At 39.7% G+C, this 12,855-nt stretch overlaps 2 protein-coding genes across 2 annotated transcripts in view; one reads left to right on the top strand and one right to left on the bottom strand.

Moving 5' to 3' along the window:
- Positions 1-1,078: 1,078 nt before the first annotated feature.
- Positions 1,079-4,064, bottom strand: LOC132370575 (cytochrome c oxidase assembly factor 4 homolog, mitochondrial). Its single transcript, XM_059930837.1, has 2 exons — positions 3,925-4,064; positions 1,079-1,738 (listed from the first exon to the last, which is right to left on the bottom strand). Exon 2 carries the CDS (start codon positions 1,724-1,726, stop codon positions 1,472-1,474), a length of 255 nt encoding a protein of 84 aa, XP_059786820.1. The 5' UTR covers positions 1,727-1,738; positions 3,925-4,064; the 3' UTR covers positions 1,079-1,471.
- The window catches only part of PAAF1 (proteasomal ATPase associated factor 1), a 45,286-nt gene continuing 36,355 nt past the window's right edge, over positions 3,925-12,855 (top strand). The window contains exons 1-4 of the mRNA XM_059930826.1: positions 3,925-4,244; positions 5,409-5,449; positions 8,371-8,474; positions 12,414-12,503. Of these exons, the coding sequence (XP_059786809.1) occupies positions 4,198-4,244; positions 5,409-5,449; positions 8,371-8,474; positions 12,414-12,503 (282 nt within the window). The 5' untranslated portion in view covers positions 3,925-4,197. The remainder of the gene's footprint in view (positions 4,245-5,408; positions 5,450-8,370; positions 8,475-12,413; positions 12,504-12,855) is intronic.

Here is a 12,855-nt window from a genome sequence, read left to right as displayed (position 1 = left end):
ATTTGTTGCAGATGGTAATCCTTTCTGCTATATATGTTAAAATATGTAGTGTCTACTTCATCTTTAATGGTGTCAACTCAACTACCTCCCTTCTCTTTGAAATTCTTGCTGACAGCTGCAGTCCACACTGCTACCTCTGATGACCCACAGCACTGGGTACACGTGGCCCAACAGAGATTCATTCATCCTTTTATATATATATACACACATACACACAATCATCCCCTTCTGCCTGAAGGCTGAAATTGGATTTTATTGTTCTTTGAACTCGTATTCCTCATATCTTCTCCCCTTCTCTCTTTCTCTCCTTCCCGAATACCAACACAAAGGCTCAAAGTAGTTTTAGGGCCTACTATATTTCAGACTTGTGCTTCTAATATATATATATGCTTAAGAAATGTTACTGATGATGATGAGAGCACATGCCCCTTTGCATTCCAGTTCTATAGCAGGGGTCACCCTCCCAACTCCCTTCCCACTCCCAAATGTTAGACAGAAAGTAATAGAATGGGTAATGCAGTTCCATGGAAGAAAATGAAAAGTGGTGTCAACTGTTGTGAACTGGAAAACACATCCACCTAAAAGAGGAATTGTTAATTCAGCTCCAGCAAGTTGTTTAGTAGGAATATAAGCTCCATGTTGACAGCTTCTCCAATTTTCAAAAGCTTAAAATCTGTATGTTAAATGTACTTTTGAAATGTCAAGCCAACATTGTGTGTTTTTTTGTTTGGGAACATGTTGAGGTCAGACTCTTTATCTGTTAATGCAACAGAGTCTGGCATATGAAAGGCACTCAGTATTTGTTTTCCCATTTGCCTTCTTCCTTCCATTAGACTGACTGAAACATCCAGAACAACTGATGAAAGAGAAAGTCATTTACATCATTGTCAGGAATTAATTAGTTGTTCTAGTGTTGTTTTGTTTCTCTCTTAAACCAGACTAAAGCAACATAAAGGCAGAGATCATATTTTCATCATATCAATTTCGTACACAGTGCCTGGCACATGAGAAGGTCTCAGAAAAACTTGATGTTTCTGAACCAATGACTGAATAAATGAAGAACTGACTAGGTAACCAATTTACCTTTAGATTGTAAATTTACTTTAAAATTAAATGTCCATGTAATCAGCGCAGTACTTGGCACACTGACCCAAGATGTAGCATAGGAGAGCATCCTTTAACCCATTTCTTTGTTTTACATGGCAAATACTGGTCAATATTTAATATCGGTGACATAAGATGGGTGAGGATGTGTAGGATCTCAACATGACAATATGACTGCTCTTTATGGCAGTCATGTCCAAACCCATGGCTGCCTGGCTCTCAACCCCAGGCCCAAATACTATCCCCAAGTCTTACACTTCTTGGCCCACACTTCCACTGTGGAAGGATTTCTTTCTCCCATGATCTCTCTGGGTGCTAGTTTCTGCAGGGCCATCCTCTGGGGATAGGGGATAGGTGGTGTGGGGTCTCAGCGGTGGGCACTGCTTTGCTCTTTCCTCCTCTGCAGCTCCTCCCGTCGCCTTGCCTGCTGTTCACTCATGCAGTCCCTAAAGGCCTGCACCTGTGGCTGGCACTGTCGCCAGTCCTGGTGCTGGGCCATGCACTCCTGCACTGCATAGTGGGAAGCAGCACAGCCAGAGCGGGAGATCATCTGGTCCAGTGGGTCCTCTTCTTCATCTTCTTTCTTCACCTGTCGGGACCAGGTATGGCCTTGAGCTGACATCTTTAGGAGTCTCTAGAACATCAACGGAGGCAAGGTTAGAGTAGGGACATGATTATATATGACACTGTTCCTCTGTTATAAATAACATTGACCACTGCATTGTTATAGCCTATTTAAGCATATGTCTCCCCTTGAAGGTTGTAAGCTATTTGAGGACAGATACTGGGCCTGATTCACCTTGGTACCCCTAGCACTAGGCCTGGCAGAGAGCAGGCCTGCAAAATGGTCTGAACTGAACATAATGAGATAAAGTATATGAGAATGCTTAGCACAGCACTAATAAGCTCAAATGGATTCTACTAATGGAATCTGAATTAAGTGAAATGTTTCCTTTCTGGAAAAGCTATGTTCTTTTCTCCAATTAGCCTTAATCTATGGCTGGAGAAGAACAAAGTTTAGCACTTGGGAGAGTATCCAGATATGTGTAGAGTTTGATGTATGAGAGAATGGAGAGAGTTGTGTGGCTGTAACACAGAGCATACAGGGTCCAGGGCAAGAAATGAGTCTGTGAGGTGTGAGAGTATTTAACGTGACGTGTATCTGCACAGACTGTCTTCCTACAATCATCTGCTTCAGAACACCCAGCACAAGGTAGCATACAGAAGGAACTTAAGAAAGGTTTGTACAAATTTTACCATGACAGACTGTAAATGAGCTAAGACTACTTAATGTTTTTCCTGGGTCTCTGATTCATTCAACAATTGATCACTGAGTACCTATCATGTACCAAGCACTATGCTAGATTTGAAGATACAGGAGTGACCTAGACAAGACAGTTTCTGCCTTCACAGAGTTTACAATCTAGATAAGTAAATAGGCTGTTTACTTGTGTACAGTGTGTACAGACAGCTAAGATTGGGAACACAGTGGAGGAATACTTAATCCAGACAAGGGCAGGAACAGGCAGGGAAGGCTTCTTGGAGAAAGTGATTTCTAAACTGAGGCTTAAAGGATGAAAAGGAGTAAGCCAGAGATGTAAAGAATATTCCTGGTCAATGGAACAGCAAGGTGGGGGTTTGAGACAGAATTTGACATGAGAGGAACTGAAAGTTCTACATGACTGGAGAAAAGAGTAGGAGTACAGGAAAATTAATGAAATTGGTGAGTTGAGAAAGTGTCTGATCATAGGAAGGCCTCATATTAAGGCACCCAGAGGGCAATGGGGAAGTCACAAGAAGGATTTAAGAACTCTATAGCCCTACACGAAACTCATTTGCTTTAGATGCAGTATAACCTAAGGGAGGAGGGGGAAACTGGGCTTTGAAACAGACTTGGATTGGAAACTTAGCTTTGTCACTGACTCACTGGGTGACTTTAAGCAAATCACTTCATAGTCTCTCTTGAAAAATAGAGATCAAATCTACCTCACAGGATTGTTGAAGACTAAATGAGATAATGCGTGTAAGGAGCCTGGCACGTCCAAAGAGTTGGATAAGTAATAGCTCCTATGTTTTCCTCTTCCAAAATACACTGTGAGCTCTTTAAAGACAAGGGCAGGGACTTCCGTGGCGTTCCAGTGGTTAAGACTTTGCCTACCAATGCAGGGGGTGTGGGTTCCATCCCTGGTCCGGGAGCTAAGATCCCACATGCCTAGTGGCCAAAAAACCAAAACAGAAAACAGAAACAATACTGTAACAAATTCAATAAAGACTTAAAAATGGTCCACATCAAAAAAAAAATCTAATAAATAAAGACAAGGGCAAACCTCTTGGAACAGTGCGGTGGAAAGAACAGTGCCTTGGATCCTAAGCCAAGAAATCTGGGTTCAAATACTTTACTCACTTTACTATGCACACGCCTTAGCGTGCAATCTTTTTTAGTTTCCTTCTTAAGGTAATATTTAACTCTAGAATTGCTGTAAGGATTAATATCCTAATAAGTCACAAGTGAGTGCATGGGCTACAACAGGACTCAAGTAAATGCTGCCTGAAGTACTCAGTCTTCCCTAGAGTAAAAAAAGGAAGACCCTCGCTCAAAGATCAAGACAGGCTAAATGGTCGGTAGCTGGTTCGCGGAAACCGGCCTGGCAGAGGAAGGCACGGAAAGGATGGGAAAGCAGAGAGACCCAGGTGGCTAAGTCACCTATGGTTCCTCTCCCACCTTCAGAAGAGGACGCATGCGCATGCGCGGCCGCTGGGCACACCCCCAGTTGTGCCAGCTAGGCTTCACGGCGCAAGATCGCGGCACACAGTGCTCACCGAACACGCGGACAAGAGGACCCGAACCGCGCTCCTGCACAGCTGCGTCGGTTTTGCAGGCACTTGGAACTCTTCCGACACTCCTGTCAGGAACCAGCCTCCTGTAGGAAGCGCGGGCGCACAAAGGGGCGGGGAGGGGAAGAGGATCCACCGCGCATTTTCATTGGTGGCCTCTCGGTGTAGATCCCGCCCTTCGTTCTCGACGCAGCGCCAAAGCGGGGACCCACTTCCGTGAAAGAGCGGAAGACGCGGGCTGGTGGAGGCGGGATCAAGATGGCGGCGCCTTTGAGGCTTCAGAGCGACTGGGCCCAGGCTCTCAGGTGAATCTAGGTGCAGAACCGGGACGGAGGAGGCGGGTAGCGGATGTTGCCTTTACGTTAAGGAGAGCCATGCCCGATCCAGGATATCCGTAGGGGTTACCTCATCAATTGTTGAGGGAACCCTGGGACTAGAAAAAGAAGTCTCAAACCCACATGGTCATTGTTTTTAGTTCTCGCAAGAGCTGGGCTGAGGCCAAGGAAACACATATGCACCGTGTGATTTCAGAGACAGAATAGGATCAATGAGTTGGAGAAAGACAGGAAAACTGGGAGGCAGGAAGACTCTTGGCCAAGTAGTCATGGTCATTTAGCAAATATTTATTGGTCCTCAGTTATTTGCAAAAGTCCCAGTACTCTCCACCACCACATTGTCTTTGAGTGTGTGATGGAGTCTTTGTATGCTCCTCGACCCCTAGTGGTATATTAGTCATATTGTACAGTTCTTTTCAGGAAACAGTGTAACGCCTACCATGTCCAGACTCTGACCTAGATAGATGCTCGGCGGAGTTCAGATGTGTACTCTAAAGTTAAGGGGTGGTTCCTGCCCTCCAAAAGGAAACAGCTTAATTGGAATGCACAGCAAACCATTCATTTATTTAACATATATTAATCATATACTGTGCAAGTTATTATGCTAGGCACTGGAATGAGTACAGCAGTGCCATGAATGGCAACTATTATACTAATAAGTTTTTCAAATTGAAACAATGGTGACGATGAATAAAACATAGTCTCCTGCATTTAAGAAACTTCCACTTTTCTAAGTGGGCTGAAATAAAATACACATTGCTTACTACAACACAGAATGTGTAAAAGGAAGAACAGTGACATTTATTGAGGGCCACCAAGTGCCTTTGAGAGAATGCAAGACCAGAATCAAGAAGTAACTTTGACCAAGATTGTGCAACTAATAAGTATTTCATGAAATGTTTGATGAAATACTTGAGCTTCATTTAACCAGCAGATCTAGGCGTTAAACACTTAGTCCACAAATATTTCTTCAACAAATAAACAAAATTTGTCTGTGCCTGGATGAGATGTTAGACTAGATCATGTCTAAGTGCTGTGGCCAAACTAGAAATTATATGATCTTTCTCCCTTGCATCAGTGCCATCCTTTTTTGACATTGAGTGAGCCTAATTAGGTTTTTGTCTCTCTTCATAGGAAGGACGAAGGGGAGGCCTGGCTGAGCTGTCACCCCCCAGGTAATGTCCTTAAATCTATATGCCTTCCCTTTAGAGAAAGAGGATTTACTACCCCTAGGAGAGAGCTTCCTTTCTCCTAGCCCAAAGTTCTTGCATAGTGCTAAGAGTCTTCAAATGTTCTTGACCACTCTGCTGTAATGATTCTGCAACTCCATTCTAGGGGAAGGCCTTCAGATTGGTTTTCCATTTGGAAGCCACAGACTTATTCATGGAGACATTACTGATGCTTCTTAATCAGTCTCTTAGCCATATATTATTGTATTCTAAGCAGTTCTATAGCTTCAGTTGTGACCTTCCTGATTATGATTCCTAGATCTATAGCTCTAGTTCTGACCTCTCTTCAATTTCAAGCAGACATTGAGTAGTTGTCTGCTATGCGTTTCTGCTTAAAGCTCTCACTGTCGTCTTGAGTTTATCAAATCCAAAACCTGAAGCTGAGCACTTCTGTTGTCAAACAGGTTCTCCTTGATTGTCTCAGTTCTTAAGTTACCACCATTCTAGGCATCAGAGTAAAACACCTGGTCACCTCACCCTGCCATTTATCGTTCCCAAGGTTTATAAATTTTCCTTTGTTTTACTGATAATTTGTCATTTCAGAGACCTTTGCTATCTTTTTATAATAAGATATTTTATTTCTATGAGAACTAGAGTTTTAAACAGAATTTTCTTTTGAGGAAATTGATGCTGCATCGAAGAAGACAGGGTAGCTAGAAGGTCTCCAAATCAAGGGTTTTTTTTTTTTATTTTTAAAGATGGGAACTAATTGGAGAGCAATTAAAATATAGGTTGTAGGTAGAGAAGAGAAGGACTAATGGAAAAACCATTGTCTTAGAGGAGAGAGAAGGAGATTGAATTAAGTCTAAAAGCCTAAGATGAAAGAAGGTGAGGGTAAGTGTAGATGTAGATAAATGGAAAGACATGAGTATGGAAATGTGAGAGTATCTTATAGCCTCAGTTTTCTTTGTGATGTTGGAGGTAGGGTCAGCTTTTTCTTTGAAATAAAATGTGCGCTATGTTCTAGATGCTTTACGTACATTATTTCTATTCCTCACAACCGTATCAGGTAGGTACTATTAGCATTCTAATTTTTTTTAGATAATAGCTGTATTGAGATATAATTCACATATGATAAGGTTTATCTTTTTAAAGTGTACAATGCCGTGGATTTTAGTATATTCATAGAGTTGTATGTCTGTCACCACTAATTCCATACATTTTCATCACCCCTGAAAGAAACCCTGTGCTCTTTAGCAGTCACTCCACATTTTGCCCTCCTAGCTCCTAGCAACCACTAATTGACTTTCTGTCTCTATGGATTTGCCTGTTCTGGACATTTCATATAAATAGAATCATAATATGTGGCCTTTTGTGTCTTTCATTTAACATAACATTTTCAAGGTTCATCCATTTTGTAGCATTCATTTGTTTTTGCGGCCAAATAATGTTCTGTTGTAAGGATATATCACATTTTTTGTCCATTCATCAGTTGATGGACATTTGAATTGTTTCCAATTTTTGGCTGTTATGAAGGAAGAAGGTTTTGATGGCAGGCTAGGTGTCATGAGAATTGGCTGCTCTGGGGAACAAAAGGGGCAAAAGGACTGCAAAACTGTGCAGAGTTTGGAAACTGGTAAATTGTAGTGGTGCCAGTCTGCACAGTTGTGTCCTTTTCTGTATCTGCACTCAGCAGCCTACATGTAGAAATGTAGAAGGTGAGTAGTTGGATCATTCCCACTTTTGTTATATAGACAAAATACTGAGACTGAGATCATTTCAGAGACTTTACAAGTGTAGAGAGGTCATTGAGGGTGATGACAGGGGATTGGTTGAAATATTGTACCAAAAGGGCCAGACTTCATAGGATGGTTGGTGAAGTCAGGAGGGAATCATGAAATGTGGCAAAAAGCAGAGTTCACTCAATCCTATTTTTGTGGCATCTTTCTGAACTAGAATTTCATGCCATTTCTCTGCAAAACCTACTTCACTAGATCTTCTCTAGTCCATACTTCTACCCTAGATTGTGAGTTACTCCATTAGTATCTTTCAGCTACCAAACTGGTATATTAATTGATGCCTCCTTCCCCCTTGTTCTTTGTGGCTTTTTTTTATTCTTGACATGCCCCTCCCTGACTTGGGGTTTCCTTTCCCTTATCTTTGGCCTAGTCCTATCTTTCTTTCAAGATCCTACTTAAGTCCCACCCTCTCTAAGAAGCTCTCCCACTCTGCATGAATCCATGATGGTTTTTACTTCCCTCTTACTCCTAGAATTGCAGTTTGGTGCAAGTTACTTACTGAATAATTTGTAGCACCTTGCTAGTTTCTGAACTCAAGGACTTCACAGTCTGGTGGGGAGGCCAGAAATGTAAACAGCGTGTTATGGGCTGTTGCAGAAGTGTATATATAAAGTGCAGAAGAAGAATAGAATGTTTTTAACTCCATTCTACCATCTACATATGTTTATGTGTAGGATAATATCTTATTTAGCCCATATCACTGCAAAAGCAGTGTCCTACTTAAGCAAATTTTCCACTTATTGAAGCTTAACTCTTTACTCTGAATTATGTGTATATACTGTGGATAAATGCATATGTTCATGTTCATCTTCACCTTTCATCCTGGTAGAATTCCATTTCACAGCCAGTAAAACTGAGGTTGAGATTACTCTAGTAGTTTTCTCTACAAATACTATATTGTATCTCAAAATCTTTGTTCCTGGCTTTTAGTCCTTGAATTTATTTCTTCCAAATTAGGTTTGCCTAGACTAGTGCTCTTTCTACTTCACCTCACTTTTAACACAAGTGCCTGCTTTTCTTTCATGAGCCAATTTCCTCGCATTTATACAGATGCCTGAATTGGGTCTTCAAGGAGAAAAATGTTTAATTCTTGTATTTTTTTGAGACATGCTTTTTTGTGCTATATAGGGAAACCAACTTTGTATGGCAGCCTGACTTGTCAAGGAATTGGCCTTGATGGCATCCCAGAGGTTACAGCTTCAGAAGGATTTATTGTGAACGAAATAAACAAGGTAGGTTTTCATGTCTTCTAGATAGCACTGTGTCCAAAACTATGGTAGTACCTATATACGTACTTTAAATATTTATACTGTTATCTGCATATCAGTGTCGTCTCCATTTCATTTGTATAATAATCATAGTTTTTACTGCCTTTGAATGTCAGGAGTTTTCTTTTTCTTTTATACATACATATGCTTTTAGATGCAAACTTCCTCTTACTTCCCTTATACCAGTGCTGTCCAGTAGATGAATAATGTGAGCCACATATGTAATTTTTTTTATTGAAGTATAGTTGATTTACAGTGTTTCAGGTGTAGAGCAAAGTGATTCAGTTATGTATATACATATATATTTTCTTTTTCAGATTCCTTTCCATTATAAGTTATTATAAGATATTGAATATAGTTCCGTGTGCTATACAGTAGGTCCTTGTTTATCTATTTTATATATAGTAATGTGTATCCACATGTGTAATTTAAAATTTTCTAGTAGCCACCTAAAAAAGGTAAAAAGAAACTGGTGAAGTTAATTTTAATAACGTATTTTATTTAACCCAGTATATCTAAAATATTATTTTAACCTGTAGTTAATATAAAAAATTATTAGAGATAGTTTACATTTCTTTTTTTTATTAAGTCTTTGAGATCCTCTGTATATTTTACACTTAGAGCACATCTCAATTCAGACTCTAATTTTTTAAAAAAATAAATTTATTTATTTATTTTTGGCTGTGTTGGGTCTTCGTTGCCGTTCACGGGCTTTCTCTGGTTGCGGCGAGCAGGGGCTACTCTTCATTGCGGTGCACGGGCTTCTCACTGAGGTGGCTTCTCTTGTTGCGGAGCACAGGCTCTAGGAGCGTGGGCTTCAGTATTTGTGGCACGCAGGCTCAGTAGTTGTGGCGCACAGGCTGAGTTGCTCCACAGCATGTGGGATCTTCCCAGACCAGGGCTTGAACCTGTGTCCCTTGCATTGGCAGGCGGATTCTTAACCACTGTGCCATGACCCTTATTTTTTATTGGAAATACTTGATATATATTTAGGTTTTAAAAAATTTACAGTTGACAACAGATTCACATACCTAAGTAGTTCCAAACGTACTTAAAAAGTTTTCCAGTAACTGAATCAAGTATGTTTTTAAACTAAACTTTAAATAAAATTAAAAATTCATTTACTCATTTGCATTAGCCACATTTTAAGTGCTCAGTAGCTTTATGTGGCTAGTACCCACCATATTGTACACTGTAGTTTTATGATGTGTCTGGCCACACCTTGGTGAAAACCTGTATTAGTAGTACTTAATTGTTTTTCTCATTGGTCTTTGAGGTGAGTAGGTGGCCATGTAAGTGTTACAGAACTCATGATCTGACTTTCCTTCCTCTTTCTGATGGCAGCAGTCAGTGTGCTCTGGTGAGATGATTCCCAAAGGGTGAAATAGCCTTTTTTGGTGTGTGTATAATTAAGCTTTTTTAGTTGTAAAATATTTCAGGTGTACTGACAAGAGTAAAGAATACTTTGTTTTTTACATAAGATCTTTAGCAGATGTTCATTCATTATCCTCTGTGCAAAATAATAAGCTACATGTTATTATATATTTTATATTTGTTTTTCATAAACAGTATTGTAGAAAGTGCCAGAAGATCTGAGTCCAAGTCTTAGTTACTGTGACACTTACTAGCAGTATGGTTTTGGACAAGTAACTTAGTTACCTGAGCCTCAGTTTCCTCATCTATAAAACAGAGACAGCCTCATAGGCTGATTAGTGGGGAGTGAAATTGCCTATGAAAGAAACTAAGATATTTCAAAAGTGAGTTATTGTTTATGATAACAATCCTGTGGGATTGGCATTTTAAATTTCCATTTTGCAGGTAAGCAAACAGATTCAGAGAGGTTAATTAACCGCTAATAATCAAAGCTAGTTAGACTATGTCAGAATTGAAACCCAGTTCTATTAACTTCAAGTATAACACCACCTTGCAAGCCTACATTTTTTCCAGGTGTTTGCCAGTATCCATCCACAGCCTGGGCGCTGACTTCCTTTCTTCCCTTTGTACTCAGGCTGTGATACAATCCTTATCTTTTCCAATATCATTACTAATTTCTGCAGTGTACTTGCTAAGTCAGACAGTAAATGCTTATGGTTGAACATCCATTTGTTTCCTAACTGCCATGAGTCACTTTGCTGTTTGATGTTGCTACATTGTTCTATTATACAGATCTGTCATTATGCTTAAAAACCTAACCTGGAAAGATAAAAAGTTTGACTTTTAATTTTATCTTAATGTGGAATATTCACACCTCCCCCTCACACTGAATTTTGTCTGTTTTGATATCTCCTGCAGCTTTTCTTTAATATCTTTTCATTAACAGCATAATTCTCTACTGCTGGAAGGTAATTCAACATTTATCTTCCTTCATAGTCTGTTTATGGATTAAAGGGTGATTTGCAGGATCGATAAGCAGGAGAAAACCACTGATTCTTGAAATCTTTTACATAATTAGCCCAAAAGAAATAGTCTTCTGAGAGCAAACCCAGTTCTTACAGAGCCTCGATCACTAAGCTTTCAGAGCTCCTCATGTCCTTGCTTGGTATGAATATTTAGCCAGGAAAGTTTAGCTGACACTTTAGTTTCGGGTACAGGAGACAATTCCAAATCCGGGTCAGCTCTCTTGCAGCTGTATGGGCTTTGTCATGTGGTTAGAAGCAAAAACTCATTTAATGAAAGGCCTGCAGGCAGCCAGGCATAGATACGCTGGCTAAGAAAGTACTGTTTGTATAGATAATCTAATTCTCTTTTTAAAGGAGAAGACCTGTAATAAGAGCATATTGATTTTCAGTGATGAGAATATTATAACTTTGAAACTGTTCTTTCTAATGAACTATGAGGACTGTGCTTGTTGTACATAGATTAGCCTTATAAAGAGGTTCAGAAAATCTTGATTATTGAAGGCATTTTCATTGTCCAGCAGAATTTTCAGAAACTTTCAAGTACTGCTGCAGAAGAGATAACAGGTTAGGGGCCATTTGGTGAGAGCAGCGCCTCGCTCTGTGTAGGAGATATACACGTAGGGGATGGTGTTAGTATTCTGCAAATTAGAGTAAGGGATTGTCGTATTGCAAGAATCCTTGAGGTGATGTTTACCAAGCCTTTTATACCTCTGCATTGAAACACCAACATGCTTACCCTAAATGGTTGCAGTCTGCCTTCAGCAGGTCATGTCACTTGAATCTAACATCTGGTTCTAGGTATAATTTACTACTGTGTCACTAGTGTTATCTTGCTATAGTAGCTGAAATATATGTGATAATGACTAGTCAAAACATGTGGGAAATCATAAGACAGCTATTTGGTGATGACCAGTCTATGAACACGTATAGTCAGTTTAAGTCCTAGTTGGGAATGGGCACCACAAGCCTGACCAGGGCCTACACATTGTATGAGTGTACCGTAATTTACTTTACCTACTTTCTTACTCTGGTAACTATACATGTCAGTAGTCTAACATTTTTTCTGAAAGTTCTTTTATAGGCAGCAAGTTTACTTTTAGACTAGTCTTTTCAGCCCTAGGCCCGGGAGCTGGTGCTGTTTTTTCACAACTGTTGGTACTATTCCTTGCCACACTGCTGACTAAGAATACTGGTATTAGATTTTCTTATGAAAATTAATGTTCTCGTGTTTGTCATTTGTATCTTATTGTTGGTTTGTCTTCTATGGAACAGTTTTCTTCAACATAAAAGCATAATGGCTCAGCAGTACCAAATTACATTGCAGCCCTCTGCAGTAAAAGGACTGCTGATCTGTAGGGGAGTGACAGTTTCTTGGGTTGGGGAAGGAGGATTAGGGTACACTTAAAAGGTAAGAGTGTTCTTTCGTCCTAATGTTTTCTTTAAGAAGCTTTAATTCCATTGGAGTAGCTTTACTGATGGATTTCATTTTTCCTTCTCTGTTTAGAAAAGCATTCATATTTCATGTCCAAAGGAAAATGCGTCTTCGAAGTTTTTGGCACCATATACTACTTTTTCCAGAATTCATGCAAAGAGTGTAAGTATTCTGATAAAATGAGGAGAAAATATAATCACATGTTAGTTTTTCATTTTATCTGCTTGTCTAGTGCTATAAACATGTTCATAATTAATGTGTTTTTCATTTACTTTGCATTATAAGATGACACAGCTGATAAAGTGTGATATGTTTGGCAAAACTGGTACTTGGGTCCACTTAGAATAAATATACAAATCCACTCACTGGTAATCTCAAAGAAAGGAATTGTATGAAATTTCCTTATATATGTTTTACCAGAGCCACTTACCAGCTTTTGGATAATGATGATAGTAGTTGATGTTTGAGTAATTTGCCACTGCTCATATTTCTGTCCCTTTGCCTAACGGAAGGG

The sequence above is a fragment of the Balaenoptera ricei genome, chromosome 8, assembly GCF_028023285.1.
Source record: "Balaenoptera ricei isolate mBalRic1 chromosome 8, mBalRic1.hap2, whole genome shotgun sequence".
Taxonomy (NCBI): Eukaryota; Metazoa; Chordata; class Mammalia; order Artiodactyla; family Balaenopteridae; genus Balaenoptera; species Balaenoptera ricei.
This window is presented reverse-complemented; position numbering and strand designations above follow the sequence as displayed.